The sequence below is a fragment of the Cydia fagiglandana genome, chromosome 8 (assembly GCF_963556715.1).
Source record: "Cydia fagiglandana chromosome 8, ilCydFagi1.1, whole genome shotgun sequence".
Taxonomy (NCBI): Eukaryota; Metazoa; Arthropoda; class Insecta; order Lepidoptera; family Tortricidae; genus Cydia; species Cydia fagiglandana.
Window position 1 is genome coordinate 14,969,952 of NC_085939.1, and position 24,018 is coordinate 14,993,969.

Sequence of the window (24,018 nt, forward strand, 5' to 3'; positions counted from 1 at the left end):
GGGGAGGGGCACATCAAATGTATAGGTACGTCATGTCAGATAAAAGTCAGTCCATACATATGGTTGACCATTGGCCGCCTATTTTCGACAGAGGGGAATGCCTGTTAATGGCGGCTCCATTGTTAATTACTCCGAGATTTTCAAACAAAATAAGTTTTTGGCAAAAATTTAATTTTTGGTACAAGCTTCTATCGCTGACTGTACTTTTCTTTACATAGGCAACTAATACTCATCGAGACTATTCTAAATACTCCAAACACAGTTAGCGTTGTTTTATCACAGAGTAGTGTGTGTAGTGGTGTGCCTCAAGGGTCGATTCTCGGTCCCTTTCTGTTTCTCTTGACATCCTCATACAAACACGTACTAGCTTGGCATGTTTTGCGGACGATACGGCGGTGTTTACTTCATCGGATGATATTGATCTCATTATAAGTAGATTACAGCTATCAATTGAAAGTCTACACGAATTCTTTACAAAATGGAAACTTAAGTTGAACGAAACCAAAACGGAAGCTATTTTATTCACGCGTAAACGTAAATGTCCACATAGACTTCTCAATATTGCTGGCCACGCAATATCATGGAGTAAGTCTGTGCGTTACCTTGGTGTTACAATTGATAGTAAAGTCAACTGGACCAAACACGTAACAAATCTCCGCGTTAAAGGCGCTCAGGCGCTTGGAGCCTTACATCCAGTTATGAAGAGGAAAAGTAACCTTAGCTCTTTTACTAAGTTAAGAATTTATACTACACTAATTCGTCCATGTCTAACTTATGCATGCCCAGCATGGAATAGCACATGCCCAAGTAACTATAAAATTCTCCAAACCATTCAAAATAAGGCCGTCAAAATAGCTTTTAACACACCTTTTCGGACAAATTTGGCTAAGTTGCATGTTGATATCGGACTAATCCTACTACGACCTTATATAATTAGATTATCTTCTAAGTTCTTTAATAATCCTAAGCTTAAAAATCATTCAAATAATTTAATTTCATGCATAGGGCAGTCACGTATCGCCGATTTGCCGTATGTCGATAGGTATGGTACTTATCGCTTGCCCCATCACTATTCTCTCTTCCCGCCTGACGATTGTAGTAGCGACGAGGGTTAGCGCGCCACGTCCGGTGCAATAATACCCCCGTTCGCAACGGCTACACGCATAGCACCGCGGTAATGGAAGGAGCTCATCTTATACTGGACGAGTAGCGTGGCATGTGCATTTTTGTTCGCTAACCGTCAATGAGTAAAAATTATTGCGTTGCTTTTATATTGCATAAAATAATCCATAAGAAATAAAGTGTCATGCTATAAGTGAACTTACTACTAATAAGTTCATACCTTTATAATATAGTTAGTTTCTTTTAAATGCTTATTCCATGTTAAACAAATATATCCAAAAATGTATGTTATAAACTTTTATAGGTGTTTAGCCTGAGAAAGTAATTTTGTGTATCCGCGATTTGTAAGTGTTTGGTTTAATGTACAGCATATTACTTTGTATATTGTATATATATTTTGAAATAAAGAACATATAAAAACAAACAAAAACAATCACAGAGTAGTACCTATGGCAAACTCATGTCTCCATCATCAGATCAGCTCGATTGTACCATCAAATTGCATTGACACCCAACTTACATAATGCATGTAAATTTTCAGCTTCATCGGAACGTGGAAAGTGGGTCGAATTTAACTTGCAAGATTTGACCCGTCCAAACATAGTTATAGTATAGGTACATAAATACATAGGCACATTGCAGGTTAAAAAAAAGTTTGTAATAAGTTTTTGGCAAAACTTTCATTTTTAGTACAAGCTTTTATCGCCGACTGTACTTTTTTTCCCACAGGCAACTAATACTCATCCAGACAATTCTAAGAACCCCAAACACAATAGATTTCGTTGGTTTATCACAGAGTTCCTATGGCCACCTCCGGTCTCCATCATCAGTACAGCTCGATGACACCATAATATTGCATTGTCACCCGATTTACATATGTATGCAAAATTTCAGCTCAATCGGAAACCGGGAAGTGGATCAAATTTAACTTGCAAGATTTGATTACACACAGACAGACAACGGTCAGGTGAAACTAAATAAAAGCTTGTAAAAAGAAGGATTTCAGATGTTGTAGATTGCTTCATTCTTCGGTACCATAAATTCATATTTGAATATGCCTGGAAATTATCCCCTCTCGTATTTCAGCGTAATCGGATTATAAATGCGGGAACCAATAACGCTTACCCAAATAAAGCTCCCAAAAATATAAAAATGCTAGCTTTATTATCGACATCCTTATTGTACCATTAATGTTAACTGACTGTGGACCTTATTACAAAATGCATAAGGTCCACCGATGGTCAGTTAACCGTGTTTCTGTTTGTATATGGATTATTGGAAAGCGCGTTATCATTTCTTTGCGAAAGCTCAATATTATAAGCCACAGAATTCAGATTAACAGGAATGGACGATCGCTTCTTTATACTTTGGTTCCCATTTTTCTCTCTGGATATTGACATACGCTATTGATATTGATGAACTATGGTTAAGATACGTGTCTGGTCGCGTCATGCTCGCGAATGGGTGCTGTTTGTGGAGACTGCCGACCTAGCTAAGGTGACAATCATTGATTCGGTCAAGTTGTGTTTTAATGTATGGGGAAGACAAACAAATTATAGCCAGTATTCAATTAATGTAGTATGATACCTTTGGGTATGGTGCTTTACGCACACTAGCGTCCCTCGCCCTCCCCCTGACGCAACCCCCGCTTTTAGCATGAAATAAGTATGTCTCAGTTGACGGTTTATTTATTATTTTTGAGAAAAGTATTAGAGTTAGGAAAAAAGTGTCAAGGTAAGAAATAATCCTTAATAAATTTTAAACAAAAAAGGTTACATACAACTTTTTGGTAAGACTCACCATATTTATGTATTAACTTGTTGAAGTTCAATATAAGTTAGTACGTGATAGTACTGAAATAAATCTAATACGGAGAATAAGCTTGCAAGCTTATTCACCGTGAAGATTTCTTTCAGTACTATCAGGTACTATGTTATATTGAACTTCAACAAGTTTTTCAACGATTAAATTTTGTCGAAGTTCATCTAGCTATAACATCAATATGGTGCGTCGCATCAAAAAAATTAATATAACCTTTTTTGGTTAAGAATTTAATAGGGATAATTTCTTTCATTGACACTTTTTCCCTATATTCTATATTTTCCCCAAAAAACTAAAATAACTGTCAACCGGGACATATTTATGCTAAAAGGGGGGGTTGCGTCAGGGGAAGGGGATGGGACGCTAGTGTGCGTAAAGCACCATACCCAAAGGTATATTACTACATTCATAAAATGCTGGCTATAATTAGTTTTTCAACAAACACAATTTGACCGAATCACACTATCGCTTCGACAACTAAACGCTTTGTGTCTCTATCACTCTTTCATTTTTTATTTATTTATAATAACGGTGCAGCTATCATGACAGTTGCCCAATGCGATAGTGTAGCAAATATTTAACCTAGGACTTAATACTATTATTATTTCAAAGAATTACATATAACATAATACAAACAAAGTGATTTTATTGAAGTCATTCTCAGAACAATGGAACACATCATATTACTGCAACAGTTGCGCTTCGATCACTACGAAGCGTCAAGCGATTGGCATGTTCGCTACGCGGCCTGGACTGTTTAAAAAGCTTACCCGGGCTATATGTTTTGATCTTAATACTTCATTTTTAGTGGAATTGACGTGAGACATCTCATTCGGATCTTGTTTGTTCTTTTTATTTTTATTATTCTTAATTTAATAATTTAATGAATTAGTTTTTTTTATTTGACTCGTAGAGACTTTTTCACCTCTAAGGTAAGATAAGATAACTACTTACCTAAGAGAAGAGATAACAGAGGTGTTATGTAGTACATGTGAGTTTCAACGGTAACCCAACTCGGGTATACAAATAGAAAACTAAGAAACACAATAACTACGTCTAAAAATTTTTAGATTTTTTAGTATTTTTTTAACTACATATTTTTATGTAATTAAACAGAGACAATATACATTTATAAGACAAAGTAATTTTAATATTTTATTCAATTAATATTTGCAATTGTATTTTGTAATTATTGATGATTTATGTTTATTGCTCCATATTGAAGTGAAGTGTAAAAATGTCCTTGTGGCCAATTCGCAAAATAAATATTTGAATTATGTTTTCGAGTTTTGACACGACTCCAGCATTCAACATCAGAATGATTCCTTTGAATCACCTGACAGGGATCGTTCGCGCTCGAGCGCTAATGGTACTGTACAGTCAGCAGCAAAAGTTGCTGAGCGGGCGAGTTGTTCAAATTGATCTTGACGCGACTTTATTGTTAGGAGAATAAGAGCGTGTCAATGTAATTTTGAACACCTCGCCCGCTTAGCAACTTCTGCTGCTGACTGTACATGGGTTCACAAAGCCATACTTACTATGCGGATTTATTCGAGCGTACAGTCTCATCCATATTTGTAAATATGATGGTAAAAATGTTTCTTTTTAGGGTTCCGTATCCAAAGGGTAAAAACGGGAGCTCATTACAAGACTCCGCTGTCCGTCTGTCTGTCTGTCACCTCACCAGCCTGTATCTCATGAACCGTGAAACCTAGGCAGTTGAAATTTTCACAGGCGATGTATTTCTGGTGGCGCTATAACAACAAATACTAACAGAATAAATATAATAAAAATGTAAGTATCAGGGCTCCCATACCACAAAGGTGATTTTTGCCGATTTTTGCGTAGTGGTACGGAATCCTTCGTGCGCGAGTGCGACTCGCTTTTGGCCGGTTTTTTATCTACTATCCTACTTAGATGACCTTTGTAGTCTCCTTGAGGGGAAAGGTCATCTAAGTTTTTATCACGAAAATCATCATTCTTCGGGTCGTCCCAGGCAGAAGCTATTTATATATAAGATTTTTTTCTTTTCAGATAAAATACCCGGAACCGTGGCGATGTAACCCAAAACACGTCAAAAGGATTCACTTTGACATTTTCTTCTAACACAAGATGGCGAAGACTGAGAAGCAATCGGCACCGCCGCTGGAACCGCGCCACGTCGCGGAGAACTACAGCTCCAAGTTAGTATTATTTGTGTCTCCTTGAATTTCACGGGCCTATAAATCCCGGTTTTTGATAGGCTTGCGTATGGATAGAGATCCAACACGTAGAGGCCCCTTGGAGAGCTTTAATGGCATGTAGAACGCCTAGCCTAGCAATGTACAAATTGCAGAAATTGCAGAAATGTTCTCGGAAATTTCAGAGAAATTACATAACAGAAACTTAGAAAGTTCTCTGTGAGAATGTTCCCATGAGAACTTTAACGTTTTGTGTAATATATAATACTAGCTGTTGCCCGCGACTTCGTCCGCGTGGAATCTTATCTTCAACATTTTACATCTTTAGTACTATAATTTTCATATCCAAGCAATGTTGAAATTAAGTACTTACTTTTTAGCAAGTTCTGAATTTTGATGTTGGTTGCTGAAATTACTTTTCTTGTATTCTCATAATAGGTGCCTATGCCCTTATATAAAGATTCAAGTTCCGCACTCACAAAATATCTGATCTTCATACAAACTTTCAACCCCTTTCTCACCACCTTGGAGGATGATTTTCAAAAATGCTTGAATTAGTTTTTATGTTTTTTAATTTAATACCTTTTTTTGCAAATAGTTCATGTTCCTAGCTTAAAATTAAATTTACACCCCAAGACGAACTTTCATCCCCTTTTTAACCCCCTTAGGGGTTGAATTTCCAAAAACGTTGCACTTACTTTTTTTTGTAATCGGCTATTATGTCTTTCTAAGAAGTTTCAAAGCATTTGTAATGGATTCAAATTTTGAACCCCATTTTAACCCTGTTAGGGGATGAATTTTACAAATCGCTGAAATCAATTTTATTGTCTTCTAATAATATCCCCAAATACAAAGATTCAAATCCCGCGTCGAAAAATGTATGATATCCATACAAACTTTCAACCCCGTTTTCACCACCATAGGGGATGAATTTTCAAAAACGCTGAAATTAGTTTTCTTGTATTTTAATTTAATACCTTTTTACAAAGTTTCAAGTTCCTAACTTCAAAAAATATTTGCACCTGAAGACGAACTTTCATCCCCTTTTTAACCCCCTTAGGGGTTGAATTTCCAAGAACGTTGCAATTACTTTTTTTTGTAATCGGCTATTATGCCTTTCTAAGAATTTTCAAAGCATTAGTAATGGATTCAAACTTTGAAACCCAATTTAACCCTGTTGGATTAATTTTACAAAACGCTGAAATTACTTTTATTGTCTTTTAATAGTATCCCGAAATACAAAGATTCAAGTCCCGCGCTCGAAAAAATGTTTGATATCCATACAAACTTTCAACCCCTTTTTCACCACCTTAGGGGATGAATTTTCAAAAACGCTGAAATTAGTTTTCTTGTATTTTAATGATATATCTTTTAACGAAGTTTCAAATTCCTAGCTCAAAAGAAAACTTTAACCCCATACAAACTTTCATCCCCTTTTTAACCCTGTTAGGGGATGAATTTTACAAAACACTGAAATTACTTTTATCGTCTTCTAATAATATCCCCAAATACAAAGATTCAAGTTCCGCGCTCTAAAACATTTTTGATATCCATACAAACTTTTAACCCCTTTTTCACCACCTTGGGGGATGAATTTTCTAAAACGCTGACATAAGTTTTCTTGTATTTGAATTTGATACTGTTTTACAAAGTTTCAAGTTCCTAGCTTAAAATAAAATTTGCACCCGAAGACGAACTTTCATCCCCTATTTAACCCCCTTAGAGGTTGAATTTCCAAAAACGTTGCAATCACTTTTTTTGTAATTGGCTATTATGCCTTTCTAAGAAGTTTCAAAGCATTTGTAATGGATTAAAATTTTCAACCCCTTCTTAACCCTGTTAGGGGATGAATTTTACAAAACGCTGAAATTACTTTTCCTGTCTTCTAATGATATCCCTAAATACAAAGATTCAAGTCCGCCACTTGAATTTTTTTTGATATCCATACAAACTTTCAACCCCTTTTTCACCACCTTAGGGGACGAATTTTCAAAAACGCTGAAATTAGTTTTCTTGTATTTTAATAATATATCTTTTTACGAAGATTCAAATTCCTAGGTTAAAAGAAAACTTTAACCCCATACAAACTTTCATCCCCTGTTTAACCCCCTTAGGGGATGAATTAAAAAAAATCCTTTCTTAGTGGATCCCTAGACCTTACGCTACGTCTTACGTAGGCGAACAACGCGCGAACGCGGCGCGGCGCGGCGCGGCGAAATCAATCCTTTGATGCCCATAGAAGTGTCCTACGTAAGCGATCTCGTTGCGAACGCGGTGCGGCGCGATTTGCACGCGAATGTCAGGCGGCGCGGCGCGTTCGCGCGTTGTTCGCCTACGTAAGACGTAGCGTTATAAGGAATCTTGTTGCCAAATTTGGACTTTCTAGTCCCAGCGGTTTGGGCTGTGCGTTGATTTAAGTCAGTCAGTCAGTCAGTCAGGTCTTTCACGTTTATATATATAGATTACACGCCACATAACAGTAAAGCGGACAGGCGAAATATTTAAAATGGCATGTGTCTACGTCGGTATTGACACGATTAGATTGTTTATTAAATTTAAGTTCCAGAGAATATTCTTCATAGAAGTTTCGCGTCTTAAAAAAAAAAAAAAAAAACTTCTCCTCGGTGCATTGCTAAGAACGCCTGCTGGAACCCGTTCACAGGCGCAACAATAAACACCCATGAACCGGTCGTTATGTTGATTATTATGAACGCTAGCACAGGTACAGTTTAATCATTTCCGACCCATTAAGTACCTTGTCACCCAATAGCATGAGGTCTCCAGTGACTTTCATATTGATTGTCACTGTGACAAGGTACGAAATGGGTCGCCAATTTAATTATATGACTGTATATACAGTCGCCATCAGATATATCGGAGCGGCCAAGGTGCCCACAAATATCTGAGCACGCCTCTATTGTCAAGGCGTTAGAGTGCTTGTTCAGATATTGTGAACACTTTGGCCGCTCAGATATATCTGATGGCGACTGTACATTCGGATGGCGACTGCAGCAGCGTTACTGCTGCAGCGGGAAACGGGCGATTTCCTTACTAAGTCAAAGTCAAATATACTTTATTCATGTAGGCCTAGCAACAAGCACTTATTAATGGTAAATTATTATAATTAATTTTAATATTATTTCAATTAAATTATAGACACTGTAATTAATTTTAATAGGGATGTGTAATTGTGTATTTTGATTGTAATTGTCTGTATGCTATGGCTATTAGTGTAAATACCGTGATTCATAACGAGGGAAATAAATTAGAGCTAGAAAATAATTAATTGAATATAGGTACTTAACGAGTCAGTACCTATACAATTGTTATTCATAATAAAAATCAAACCACGTCATTATAATATTGTTTACGTCACAAAACTAATACATGACAAATCTTCGAGCAACACCGGCTTCCGACATGTCGGAAGGGAGGGGCCCAAGCGATATCTCGCCGTACAAATCTTTCTGCCATTTTTCGCGGGGGGAAAGGTGCACACAGTCGCATTTCTCACACACTTACATACAAAATCCAATCTGTAATGACCACACAAATACATAGAAAATGACACACGTCAGAGACAAATCTTGCAAACCTCGATCTCTTTTTGTGTACGGACGAGTGACTAGTGTCACAACACGCACTAGTAACACATTTTCGTTGAAGTATGTCATTGTATTCTGAGAGATGAGAAGTCGGATTTGTCGCTCGACCGATCCGCAATTTGTACTGAGCGAGCAAAATCGATAAATCCAACAATTACTTGAGACTAAAATATAATAATTGTATTTAAATGTAATTTAACGTATGATATGTAAAAAAAAATATTACATGTGAAATTTAACACTTTCTTTTTGTAAATTTGATGTCCCCGACCTCTTTTTATAACAAAAAACCGAGCAAACAGGCATTTTTGGGCAGCAGTGTTCACGCGCGCGTCTGGACTCGGTCTAGTGAAAAATCCAAGTGCAACTAGTTTTATTACCCGCGCTAGATTAAATTGACGCGCTAATCTTGTACCTCGGCAGAGGGGAAATAGTGCGAATGCCGCCTCCCTTCCGTGTTGCTCGAAGTGACAAATAGTTCAATTACCTACCATTATTGTACCGTCGAAATATACATTTTAAGTTACTGTCATGGTTCACACACATCACCGTGAGTTAATGGGCCCACATATTACCAGTTCGCCGGACGATATCGGCCTGTCAGTTATAACAAAAATTTGACAGTTCCAAATAACTGACCGGCGGATATCGTCCGGCGGACAAGTCAGTGGTCGGCTTTATCCTTTACGATTAACTGATAGACTGATATCGTCCGGCGAACTGGTAGGTTATCTGTGGGCCCCTTTAGGAGCGGCTTCACCCCGAATGAAATTAGGCCTCCCACTGAATAACCCGTTTTATGCGGGTACGGTATTCTGCATCATCCCGGTTTAGTACGTGCTAATATGGTAATATTCACACGAGCATTATGTTTGGAATCCCGCAGAAAACCGTGCCTACCCGCAAAAAAACGAGATTTTCAGTGGAAAAGAGTCCTTAGTTGGAAAGTGTAGACTTAACACATATGAAAGTTAGGTATATCGGATAGAACAGAACGAAGGACTTTTATAAGTTTTATACAAACTGTGAATTGTTTCGCGTATGTACTTTATATTTCACTTATTAATCACGTCAATTTTTCTAACCGTTTTTGAGATACAGTTTGTTAAACATTAGTGCAAAAATCTGTATATAACCCTAGCAAGTAGAGTTTATAGGAAAGAATGACATGAAATGCGTCAATTTAAAATGTAAATAACACTGTAGGGTTGTCACTGATATAAAAATATTAAATTTTAGTGATTTTATTTTACAATTGAATCCAGTTTTACGATTATAATAAATCGATGTCCTGTTATCTAACACTATCATTTCAGCTTAGTCTCTAGAAATGTTCCATCCTGTATACAGGGTGTCCCAGAATTCGACATCAAGCCGTAAACGGATGATAGACCAAGTCATAACAGTTATCATAAAAATACAAAAAAAATCCAACTCATGTTTTTTAAAAATTATGGTCACTTTAAAATTCACTAAAAAATACACACCCTGTAATGGTTCTTTAAGTCTTGTTACTACAAATTCCATAATTTATTCAAATTTTTTTATTATTGTGTAATCTTGAATAATTACAGGGTGTGGATTTTTTAGTGAATTTTTAAAGTGACCATAATTTTTAAAGAACATGAGTTGTATTTTTTTTTTGTATTTTTATGATAACTGTTATGACTTGGTCTATCATCCGTTTACGGCTTAACGTCGAATTCTGGGACACCCTGTATTTGATGGACATATTCGCAACCGAAAGATAAGCTAAGCTGGTCGCAAGTTCAAATCTAGTGCGAACAATATATATACAGTGGTACAACTAAACGAAATTAATAACTAGCTTAAATCTAAAATAGGCCCCTGAGGCATTGTACCAAGGATGCTGGCGGCATTTCCCCGCATCGCAATACTGATACCTCGCAAGGTAGCCGCCAGCTCTTCGGTCACCAGTTACGTCAACCAGACGCTTCGCGATTTCTGCGAACAACATAATTATGCGCGCTGGGACCCCATGGACCTAGAGTTTCAACTCCAAATGGTACAAAATGGTACTCTCTACCGAGGCTCTTATATTTGTTATGTTTTATAACTTTCCTTCTTTTTAAAACCAATTAAGGTAGAATCTACAATGTGCAGATAATCAAAGAATTTTTTAATCACTATTTACGACGGTTATCAGTGGTGGGCCATGTTTTATTACATCATTTCATGCTCGATCGAACATAATCCGTTGCCAGTTTGATTAATCTTAATTATATTTAAGTTTACAGCTTTATTTACCGCCCTGCTTTTATTGCCTAAAGTCTATTCCAATAGAACTTGCTAACTATGTAAACAAACAACGTAATTTTGTTTTATCACTGTTTCTCTTTGAATTTTCACACCACCTCATCAAATACCATTGAAACCATACACATATACACTATTGAAACGGCCCGTTCCGTAAAATACATAAATATGTAACTGTATCTTGGATATTTAATTAAAAGTTTAAAATGGTTTCATAAGTTAGGTTATTAGGACCTGATGGAATGGCGGTTTTGTTTCTTTTAAATTCTACAATTGTCTATGATGGGTAGTGTTGTGACTAAAGTTTGTAATATAAACCCGCTACACACTACCCAACTCACGCTCTGTACCTACCGCCACGGTTATAAAATACATCAATACATCATTCTTAAGTACTAATTTGTCTTCTGATCGTGATTAAACAAATTAAAAATAAGTAACTACTTGTTTTTTACTTTTGGTATTTTATTATTCGATATGGTTTGACATTAGTAAAGTAGTAAGTATGAGTCTTGCCCATCACTAGTAAATTTATCATTCAGAGACAATTTCAATATGGCGGTTTGTTTACATAGTTAGCAAGTTCTATTGAAATAGACTTTAATTAATTTGGGTACAATCGAGTTTCTAATATAGGGGTACATTTTTTCACCTTATTGCAACGGATTAAGGTGAAGCAATGTATACATATTTATGAACTCGACTTAACGTCGCTAATTGAATGTAGTTATATTAATATCGGAAGCCCTGCCGCGCAAATGGCCTTGACAATGAGTGACAATGATATGCGTGTGTAAATTCAATACGGGCTAATATGTAAACGGTGGTTAGCATAGGACCTAAGAAGTATATTGAGATAGATTTTTATTAAGAAAAATTTAACTATACAAAGTTACTATTGGCAGTTACTATTAGGCGAGATATAAAATTAGGTTTATAGAGTAAGACCGAGATAAGTCTGCAACTATTTTGATAGCACACGCAGTAAAACAAAACAAAACGTCAAACTTCTATGAAGCTTCTATGGCGTGTGGTATCAGGATCGTTGCATACTTACCTCGGTCTAACTCTAGATATGTTGTGTCATAGTCTATGTCCTTTTGCAGTAACACGCGGTCTTATTAGAGTCATAATTGATAGCTTATAAAATTAGATGATGCAATGAAAACTACGCGTTTCATCACAATTTACTCATTGTATATATTGGGGTTAAATCGGTATCAATTAACTAAAGTGCCTGTCAATACGGCGTTACGTCCAGTGTGGTTTGCGACATTTGGAAACCACCATCTGAGCCATTACTACTCATTTTCATCATTTACTGCTGTTTAATGTTTAATATTTGACGTTTACTAAACAAATACGAATTAATGATGGACCAGGTTACGCCGAAGATTCAATCTAATGGTTTGAAATTAATGCCGCAACTATACGGGTACCTACTATAATTTCTTCTTCAACATTCGTTTCTTTAATTTAATTGAGTCCAAACCTTTCCGGTTACTCCACGGACCAAATGACTTACGCAATAAAATATTCATTATTTTTAAAGCAAAAAGAGAAAAAGCCCAAGGGCCGGTATTCCGTGGCGACATGCGACTAAAACAAGTGAGCATATTACGTAATAGCGTTGTAGTGTAGTATGTTTGGAAAGAGAAAGGTCGTCTCTTCTCTTCTCTTTCTGCACAGACTCTAATGACAATGTGTGTCTTCCGATAGCGCGATGTTAAAAAGTGACATTTGCTCTATAACTTCGATAACCAGCGACCATCATATCCGTACAGCGTGGTCATGATTATTCGCGTTTTTATATTGTATCGCTGAGAATAAGACAACCGGATAGTAAACCTTCACAACGACAAGATGACGCAATGCAATTCCATGCAATAGATAAATGTCAATATGAGGGTAACCGGTGTTTCAACCTTACCTTCTTCTTCTTCAATTTAAGAGGTATCTTCTTGTCGGTGGAGTATTTTCCATTTCTCCCTCTAATGAGCCATATACGACACGACACCAACCTTTTCTTTTATTTGGTCTACATACCTACGTCTTGGTCTGCCCCTGCCTATCTTTCCTTTTATCTTGCCTTCTATGATGGTTTTAAAGAAGTTCTCGTGCCGTAACAAATGTCCAATCATTTATCCCCGTCTGTTGTTGATGGTGTTCAATATCATCCTCTTCTCTTTCACTCTTCGTAATACCTCTTCATTCGTTATCTTCTCCGTCCCTTTTATACCTTCCAAACGTAACCTTATCTTACCTTACCATATCTAAATTTAGAGGTCTTGATAGTTTGTAACCTGATCAATGAAAAACTTTTCCGTGCTCTATTCTGTCAGCCTAAAAATGTACGGTGACTTAACAGCCGCAGTAAAAAATGTGAAGTCCACAAAAAACTGTTCAACATAATATTTTTATGAATTCAACAGACGCGCAACTTTTTGTCGTATAATAAATATTAAATTATTTATCTCTTGGTTTTATGTTTAAACCACCGCTCTCATAAACTTTATACTGGGAAAACAACAACTTAGAAAAGAATATGAAAGACTTGGTAAAAATTACACCGTTATCGTGACCCTCGTTTGTCGGATTTTCTTCATTATTACCTTGTTCTCAAAGTAACATTACTCAGTTCTCAGTGATTTAAAACATCCCTGTAATTCAGCAACATCAAAATACTGGAGTTAACCTTTGACTATTTTTTTTTCTTAACCAGATTTATTGCTACTGTTGAGCGCCGAGGTGGTTTGAATTCACGAACTTCCGTGCTTTCTGCCGATTTAAGGGATATACTTATTTAGTAATTTTAAGTTCATGTGGCAATTTTTTACCCTTCCTTGCTTTTGTGTCTGTGTGTGACAATATGTTATCTTTTATCTTTATCTTATTTTTTCATCATCATTCAATTTAAGAGCTGTATCTGCCTGTCAGTTGTTCGGAACTGTCAATTTTTTGTTCTAACTGACAAGCCGATTCCGTCCAGCGGACTGTTAATCAGCCCCTTTAAACGGCGGTTGTAAGTTGTCTCCACATTGGTCGATCCGAAGCCAACCCTTTAGTGTCCTGGTACGACACGGCCTCTCCACTGCAACTTATTTTTTATTAATATTATATTGAAAATGTTTGTTACAGAATAGAATTGGCGTACAATGGCTCACGAGAAGACTTGGATCCCTACGTACCCGCAGACCACAGACCTTTGGCCTCGAACACATCGTAAGTTCCAGTATATTTTTTTACTTCTTTATATTTAGTAAATAAAAAAAAACAATTTCATTTTAACCCCAAGACGTTGAATTAAAAAAAAAACATTAGATAGGGGCTTTACAACAACATTTGAACTTCAAAGTTGTTTAATGGGCCAATTCGAGTTTTAGTTAGGTATTCATCTATTTCCAATATGATACTGATCTAATAACTAAAACTTGAATTAGCCTATAAGTTGAAAGATATACGTATTCTTTCAAATTCCAGCATTGCGCATTCAAAGTCTAAATGTCATAATATCAGACTTTTATTTTATACCTATCACTGGTCTAAATTATGATTTTGAAATCAGTATCTGAGGGTGGGCGGAAATACTTTTAATACATAACGCCATTTCAAATTACTTCATAATTTCTCCAGAAATTTAACTTTTGACAGCTACATCAAATCCATAAAAGTAAGATTACAATCGGGTTCCTAATCATGACAAAAAATAATAAGTGAAGATCTGATAGGCCGCTTAATATGAATTCGTAGTCAAAATTGGAACAAACTGCCTCCATGTTGAATTTCTTCATGTTTGGACTGATCATGATGAAAATTGATATCTGATATTCCGATAGATCTCTTTATATGAATCCGTAATCAATAGTAATAAAACACGGTCGCCATCTGGAATTCCTTCATTTTTGTACTGATTGTGAAGAAGATTGAAATGAAGGAAACACGGAGGGCAAACGAAGCCGAGGACGATCTCCAACAAGATAGAGCGATCAATTAAAAGGGGCCCCATCCTCAACCAACTTTTGCTCGGTTGTCAGAGACGCGATGAACAGGCACCGTTGGAGGCAGATCATAAAGACCAGGTGTGGAGCATCCACATCCACCGATGACCACGATCCTCAGTCATGAGGGAGCGACCACAGAGAGTGAAGAAAATTAATATCTATAGCCCAGAAACAGGAGACAAAAATCAACGATTTGGATACATTTTTGAAAACCATTTATCATAAAAATTTTAGGAAATAGGTAAAACAACAGCATGTCTATAAGATAAGGATAAAAACATAAAGTACGAAAAGTTGGCTTTAAAGTTCGTTTATTTAATGGTGTCTTCAGGAAAGTCGCATAAACTTATTTAACTTATACTAAGAAAAGTTAATGATGCGAATCTTCATAAAATACGTATTTGAATGGGACAACAGTATTCAATTTCATGGAAATGCTCTTTTGATGTCCCGTTAAGGAAACGTACCCTATGTTTCCTTAAGGACCTTTATTCAAAAAAAGTTAAAGTCAAACAACAACTTAGTCCAGTTTAATCGCATCTTTTTGACGTAGATAGATTACCATTAACTCGCTATGGAAACTTGCTGCCACGCCACAGATCACCTCAACTGAGCGTTTTCCAAAAGAACTTACATTTCATTCATGTCTTTAAAATATTCACTTCTTGAGCTCATTTTACTCAGAATCATTTGTACATACGTACATGAAAAAATGTGTCCCAAGTCCCAAGATTTCCTTTCCAGATCGTCACATTTTTGTATGAATATTTTTTTTTTGTACTGTTTAAAAGATAACTCTATTTTGCACTTTGCCCAGCAGTGGGACACAAAATAGTCTATTTAAAACATATCTACTATAAATCTTTGGATTGTTATAACACAAAGTAGTACCTATTGAATGCAACCGAGTGGGTATTGCTCGCAGCGTAGAGTTAGACCAAGAAAAATCTGCAGAGATGTTGATAGCCCACGCAGTGCAAGTGTTATTTGAAACGTCGAACTTCTATGAAATAATGACGTTTAAATAACACTTGCACTGCGTGGGCTATCAATAGCGCTGCAGACTTTCTTGGTCTAACTCTAGCATTTTGTAAGTGTAGTTATAGGTACTTGTCTACGTGTGGTAACCTCATGCTGTTTTAATAAATTTATGCGGTAATTTTTTTATGCGGTGTCTTTTTAGTCTGTTCTCCGGACACAAAAAAAAACTCGTATAACAAACCCTCTTTGTAAACATCCGGGTCCTTTTTGTTAGCCAACCTTTGCTATGTATGAAATAAAAAATGAGAATTCCGTACGAGTTTTCACAAAGTATGATAGGCGTTTGATAGTATTATCAATTTCCCAATCAAAAATCACATATTCTCGGAAAATTTAGTAGCGCTAATTAATATCTACTGGAAATTCTGATATTTTTCTATTTTTATATAGTTATTTTCAGGAAAGAATGTTAACAATTAAAACCGTAGATGAGCGTTTTCCCAACAAAGTGTACATTTCATTCATGTCTTCAAAATATTGACTTCTTGGACTCATTTTACTCAGAATCATTTGTACATTCACGCCTCATACATGAAAAAATGTGTCCAAAGATTTCGTTTCCAGATCGTCACATTCTTGTATTTTTTTTATTTGTATGAACGTGACGCACTGGACAAAAAAAAATTCATACACAATTTTGGGAAAAGTGAAGCGGTTATCTTAGATCAAACTCTGAAGGGTGAATATGCAGGTCATACTTAAAAACTTTTACTAGGTATCGCGCCAACCCCGAAATCGCAAAAAATAAATCTGCCGTCTAATACATTTCGATGAATCAAAGATTATTTTTTCTATAGAACAGGTGATTTTTTTTAAATTAAATTCTATCCTAAGATCTAATAAAATATTACGACCCCTTCCGGGTGTAAGCCTCCTCGAACTCTTCCACTGTTCTCAGTCCTGTGCCTGTGTACCCTCTTCTTCTCCTATCCTCTTCAACGTCGCGTTGTATCAGGCTGTCAAAGAAAAGGCAGAGGATCTCCAAACATGGAAATTGCTCCACCGACAAGAGTCATATATACTCTTAAATAAGCAATTCTCAAAAAGTTTGTACATTTAGATCTCATCTTATATTTCTATAAAAATTGGTAAGCTGAATAACTTCATCCACATTTCCCAAAATGTCTCAGAAAGTTTCTCAGAAACATTCCTTTTTTGTTACTAAATGTGTAAGGAAATCTGCTAACAAAAAAGGAATGTTTCTTAGTAACTTTCTTTATATGTGATAGATAGCTTCTATAGCTACTACTATCTGAGTTTGCCACTTGTGTTTGTAACTTTCCAATTACACTCTTTCAGGACCGTGGGTGCACTGGCTCACCTCCTAAAGGCTTCTCTGGGCTCCGGCGTGCTGGCGATGCCTCTGGCGTTCAAGAACGCTGGGCTACTTGTCGGCTCCATCGGCATGGCGCTCATTGGCTTCATATGCGCACACGCCATACACATACTTGTAAGTCCAGACTTAGAGTATTTTTTTTATTAGCCTGTTGTAGTGTCTCACTGCTGGGCAAAGGCCTCTCCCCCTGATTTCCACAACTCCCGTTGTAATGCCTTCTCCGGCCAGCCACTGATGAAGGCGTCTAAGTCGTCCCGCCATCTCCGTCTGAGCCTGCCACGTCCACGCTTCTTTTGCGGCATCCACTTGGTGGCTATACTAGCCCACCTATCCGGATGCATGCGGCAGACTTGACCCGCCCAGTCCCACTTCAGTCTGGCGGTCTTCTCCCCCACATCAGCTATGCGTGTTTTGGAGCGCAATGTGGTGTTTCGGATGCGACCCGTCCTTGTGATACCTAGAATACTGCGCTCCATTGCTCGCTGGCAAACCTTCAATTTGGACTTCTGACTCTCAGAGAGAGACTTAAAGTTAGACCAAGAGAACTCTGCAGCGATTTTGATAGCCCACGCAGTGCATGTGTTATTTATACGTCAAAATTTCATAGAAATTTGACGTTTAAAATAACATTTGCACTGCGTGGGCTATCAAATCCGCTGCAGACTTTTGGTGTGACCCTATATGTTGACTTATATATGTCTTTTTATACCAAATGTATATACATATTATGTTTTCTTTTTATGCCAAATCATCGTCACAAATTTAAAAGACACTGATGTATGTTATAACACGATTTAGCTAATTGCTGCTTTGTTTGAGGATTACTCTTTTAATATTTTATACGTTCGCTAGAAAGGATTTGACTTGTATGTTAGTGTTTCGCGGATTAGCTTTAGCAATATTATTACAGAACGTAAATAAGGTATAGTCAACAGCGACGATCTGTCAAGAGCGTTCAGTGTACAGTCGACGTCAGATATATCGGAGCGGCCAAGGTGTTCACAATATCTGAACACGCGCTCTAACGCCCTGACAATAGAGGCGTGTTCAGATATTTGTGAGCACCTTGGCCGTGCCGATATATCTGATGGCGACTGTACCAACTCTAACATAACGTTATTTCCATCACATTAAAGAAAAAAAATAAATGCGGGTTGAATATTACGAATTCTTTGCGTAGAAAAACATGAGAAAAACGAAAGGTGAAGTTAGAACGAAGTGAGTGTTTTATATGTTTACGGTATTGTGGTCAAAATAGAAAAACAGGTCAAGAGCATTTTGTTTGGGTCGTTCTTAGCTTAGGATTTAGTAGTTGTCTGTCTGTAATGCTTATGGCAGACGATTCATTGCAATGTCAGAGTGAAGTATTTAAATCACTACATGTCACAATAGACAGACTAAAAGGGACTTTTTGTAGCAATTATGGACATAACAAGCAAAAGTAGGTACATACTGGCATCTGAGCGATGATTTGTGCCATTTTCAACTAATAGGGTACTTATTGTCTGTGATATACTAAGGTGCTATTTTCATATAGCTTCAAGTTGAAATCAACCTTATCGACAACCGACAATGAGGGACTTTTTGGTTGAAAACGTCACATCATCATTTGTTGAAAACCATTATTTATCCAACAACAAGAGGGAAAATAAGGGGGAGGCCTATGTTCAGCAAATGGCTGATATTATGATGATGATAATGATGATGATCCAACAATACTCCACTTGAGGTTGAAGAAAAATGTCATGAAATTATAAGGATTCCTCGTCGACTACCTAACCCTAAAAACAAGTTAGCCAGCTATCGAAGTTTTCTAATTCTCGATGGAGGGACCTTTATAAACAAACTTCACGTGGATATCGACAAAAGAATCTTGTACAAATTTCCTATTTCTTCACGGTTTCGTTATCTCTGAAATTCATATTACGGAGAAAGTTTTTATAACACATTCGCAGGCACAAATGTTATACTGCCTTATTCGAACTTCAAGATATTCACAAGAGACGACACGTACTAGATCCATTCTAGATACGTTATAGTTTAGATATCAACTAGTTCACTTTTGCAGCCCAATTCGGGCAACCAATGTCACTTTTACGTTATTAGATAGAGTAAGATATCTAATACATGTGAATTGGATCTCTAAGTCATATCCTGTGGAAATCGTTCAAGAGTATCTCCAGAATCGCGCAAATGTCAAATTTGACAGGTTAGATCTTAAACATATCGTTATCGTATCTTGGTATTTCAAAATCCGAATCGGGCCCATAAGCATTCGCGTAGTCTTTTGTTAACATGGTTTTATTAGGTCGACCTGTATGTAACTAACTATGTAATGGAATCTAAGGTAACTAATTTAACCATCTTCCGAGGATCGTAGCGTCATGAAAATTGGCAGCTCTATGTAGTTCTGATGACAATACAATAATATGGTACTGTCGAACTGGGGGCCGATTTTTGAATTTTGACCACTCGACTTCGTGTATTTCATTAAATAATATCTCCACTAATAGAGGCATTTAAATTCTACTAAATAGAATTGAAATCGAGTGGTCAATACCAATAGATTCCAAATTTCGATCGCTCGTATTTCAAAAATTAGCGTTTTCCACCGATTTTCGAATGACGAAATCGAGCGATCGAAATTCAAAAATCGGCTCCCTGATCTGATGATGGAGCCGGAAGATATGAACTGGAACTTCGTGATGGAACATCGTATCATAGTCCTGTTTGCACTTGTGAGAAAGGTCACGTTTTTTGTTTTTTACGTGCATTTATAAAAGCGTGTTTTTCTAGTGTTTTTTAAACTATTAATTTATTTTATTTATTTGGACGCACAATGACAGTATCACCTACTGGCATATTAGTGCGAGCGAAATATATTATTAGCAAGTAAGTTACGCAGCCGTTAGCGAATATGTCAGTGTCAAAGTCGTTGTAAGGCTACTTAGTAAAAAAATACACTTTTATTTGTTGCAACAAGGAGAGCTATTGTGGCACTTAGAGTTGCAAAGGAGTCCCGACGATTCGCGGGCGCATTATTTAGTCATGCATTTTTTTAAGAAATTACATTTCTTGAACCCTTTTTGCCAATTTTTGACAATTTGCCAACAACTTCTCTAAGACTGACTTCTTTATCTTTAACGACTTCTTCCTTTTTTATAAAATCTTCAGGACAACAGGTAAATTGATTTCTAGCATATAGTTGCTTTAAAATTCCAATTTTGGTACCCAATTGGTAAAATTCGTTATCTTTTACATTTATCACTACTGCTTTAACACTTTTTGGATCGGTTTTGGCTCTGTCAATATAAGGTACTTTTAATATTACGTTTTGGCCAACATTCACGTTCGGAAATTTGTTTGTTGACAATGCTTTAATTTTTTCTGCCTGGTTTTCTAAATTAAATTTAACTTTTTTTCGAATTGTCGAATTTAAATTTTTTTAGGTATCGGCCCTTCAGTCTCTACATTTTGTTTCTCTTTATTAATAATTTCTAAAAGTTCCTCTGTAGTAAACATAATATATCTGCTTCTGATTCTGTTTCTATTATGTTGTCTCTCTTGCCCTGTCCATTTTCTGTAGTATTTAAAACCTCTTCTGATTCTATTGTGTCTTCTCTCTCATGTCTAATTTCTGGCGTCTTTTCTTTAATGATATTACTATTTAGGTCCACGTTCGATTTTGTTTCAGTGACGATTTCTTTATTGTTCTGACCATCGATGTTTTCCGAGTCCAAAAGGTTTTCTAAATCCTCTTCCGTTCTCACTAAGCCCAGCATGTCTTTGGGTATCATCGATGTCGTGATGCCCATTTTTATCGGGCTACCGAACATCGCTTCATAGGGAGAGCATTTGATCCCGTCGTGGTATGCTCGATTTTTCATACCTTGAATAAACTTCAAGACCTCTGATCATTTTGTTATTTCGTTTCTTTCCATCCAGGTTGGGAGTATATATCGATATCCTGGTTGGCTCTTTCGACGGACCCTTGGCTCCGACTGTATCTAGGCTTACCGTGGACAATTTTTAGTTCCGGCCACATAGAACACAAACTGTCGGTGACTTGGTTACAGAATTCGCGACCATTATCTGAGTGGAGAATGTTCGGCGCTCCAAAGGTGGTGAACTTCTGCTGCTCGTTTGCATTGCAGTCAGTTTTTGCAACTTTGATTTCTTCTATACACTTTGCGTATTTATCTCTGTCGAGATAAAAGTTATTTTCTTTTTTGTTTGCCACTAACTCGTCCATTAACTGATAAAATCTTTCCTGGTCTCTTATACTTCGGGCTTTTACAGTAACTTATACATAACATACGATTGCATTACAAATTACATTCATGTCAATTTATATGAATCTATATTGTGATCAACTAATCAATGTACTTATGTGTGAATAGGAAATTCGTATCATTTGACAACCTTACGTCATAGTACTATATCAGTAACAAAACAATTGACATAAGAAAGTCGTTACCTCATCTCATTGTGTATGTTATAATTTGTATAAAGTGAAGATACAGATATTTTTGAGCACCGTCACCGCTTCGATACATCTGACGGCGTATAATAAGATTAATAAGGCTGACGCTAACGCTAAAACGATGGTGTTGGTGACCTATTGTAATGTAAATAACGATCATATCCTCAAGCCGCCCAGAGGCCTATTAAAAGGTCTCCCGTTCCGTTCGTTCCGATTTGAACATTTATTTTGACAAATCAAAATTGCATTTGACTTGGCACTAGAGGTTATTTATGTACAACCGACAATATAACTAACATACAGCGCGATATTGCAGCCAACTGCATTACTGCCGCAAATGTCAATATCGATGTTGCTGCCAGGATTTTAGATATTTTCGGCAGCCATGCAGTTATTTCAGGCACAAATCCCATATAGTGTTAGTACAAAAAATATAATTTAACTATTATATCTATGTTAGCGTACAATATGTAAAAGAATAAATACCTAATACTACTTAATACTATTTATTTCTATGATGCGATGCGTTCGTGCAATATGCAATATCCAATTTGTCTGTGTTTTGTTTGCGGTTTGAGGTAACGAATTTAGAAAGTTGTGTCTTTATTAACAATGCACGAAACGAAAACTGAACCTTATTTTTTGTTGTTAAAACTTACAATCGCTTGTATCGTTTATATTCTAGTTATTTATGTACCATTGTTTGTTTTCCTCGTTTTGTGAGTGTCGCAAGTTTCACTTGTGAGCTTAATTTGACAATTAAGAAAAGAGGTCGTGACGCAATGCGAATTACGTGTAACTATAGGCATAACCGCAATCAGTATTTGAGAATACTCACTTTTTAGGGTTCCAATCAATCAAACAATCAAATTTTATTTGCTATAAATAAGCACAGTTGCATGCATGCAAATACAGTTCATTTTACGTATAATAATAAGTCACAACAATAGATATACAAAGAATAAAACTAGATATAAATAACACAATTAAAACAAACAAACAAGAAAATAATAATGATAACAGTAGGTATGGATAATGTCAGGTTAATTTAATACATTAGCAAAATATTCGTCGATAGAATAATATGGCCTTAAAATATTTTTTCACTTTCATGTCAAATAATTTCATATCGTCCCATTCCCTTAGATCTTTGGTCAACTTATACTTTAATTGCGTTATTACTTAAACTTTTGTACATAATTAGAGTCAGGTAGTGCTAGTTTGTCATTGTTTCCGTACCCAAAGGGTAAAAACGGGACCCTATTACTAAAGGGGCCCACTGATTAACAGTCCGCCGGACGGTATCGGCCTGTCAGTTGTTCGGAACTGTCAAAATTTTGTTCTGACAGGCCAATACCGTCCGGCGGACTGTTAATCAGTGGGCCTCTTAAGACTCCGCTGTCCGTCTGTCCGTCTGTCTGTCAACAGCCTCTATCTCATGAAGCGTGATAGCTAGACAGTTGAAATTTTCACAAACTATTTCTGTTGCCGCTATAACAACAAGTACTAAAAACAGAATATATTAAATATTTAAGTGGGGCTCCCATACAACAAACGTGATCTTTTTGCCGTTTTTTGCGTAATGGTACGGAACCCTTCATGCGCGAGTTCAACTCGCACTTGGCCGGTTTTTCGAGTAAGCAATTAATATATTATTATTTTTTTTTTTTTTTTCTCTAGTTTTATCTGCAATCAGTCAGACTATAAGCAGATTGATTGAGTGCTTTATATCATGACGAGCGAGTCCTCCAGCGAGGGCTTCTACTCATTTCGCTTTGACAATTTTGGATTGTCTATGTATGAGGGAAGATGTCTTTTCTTTTTAGTCTTTTGTCATATCCCTTGTCTGTTAGTTTTGCTGCCAGGTCGTTTGGGTGGTGTCTTAATCTATGGTGATATGCCTTAGTTGCGTGAAGGATTTCTTCCTTCACAGTATTGATTTGCAGGTATTTATGTATTTCAGAGTTGGTTGTGAACCACGGAGCGTTGCTTATGGACCGCAGTATGTTGTTTTGCATTCTTTGTATTATTGCGATGTTGGAGTTGCTGGCACTGCCCCAAAGTTGTATGCCGTACATCCATGCTGGCTTAAGAAATATATTATTATAAATTTTTTTATAATATATTATTATAAAAAAAATTTTGGTAAGTA

General features: G+C 36.5%; 1 protein-coding gene and 1 long non-coding RNA gene across 2 annotated transcripts in view; one reads left to right on the plus strand and one right to left on the minus strand.

Moving 5' to 3' along the window:
- Window positions 1-24,018, minus strand: part of LOC134666857 (uncharacterized) — a 183,477-nt gene that overhangs the window by 55,988 nt on the left and 103,471 nt on the right. The window lies entirely within an intron of this gene.
- The window catches only part of LOC134666698 (proton-coupled amino acid transporter-like protein pathetic), a 69,026-nt gene that overhangs the window by 28,741 nt on the left and 16,267 nt on the right, over window positions 1-24,018 (plus strand). The window contains exons 2-4 of the mRNA XM_063523930.1: window positions 4,978-5,126; window positions 14,144-14,227; window positions 17,347-17,497. Coding sequence (XP_063380000.1) covers window positions 5,056-5,126; window positions 14,144-14,227; window positions 17,347-17,497 — 306 coding nt within the window. The 5' untranslated portion in view covers window positions 4,978-5,055. The remainder of the gene's footprint in view (window positions 1-4,977; window positions 5,127-14,143; window positions 14,228-17,346; window positions 17,498-24,018) is intronic.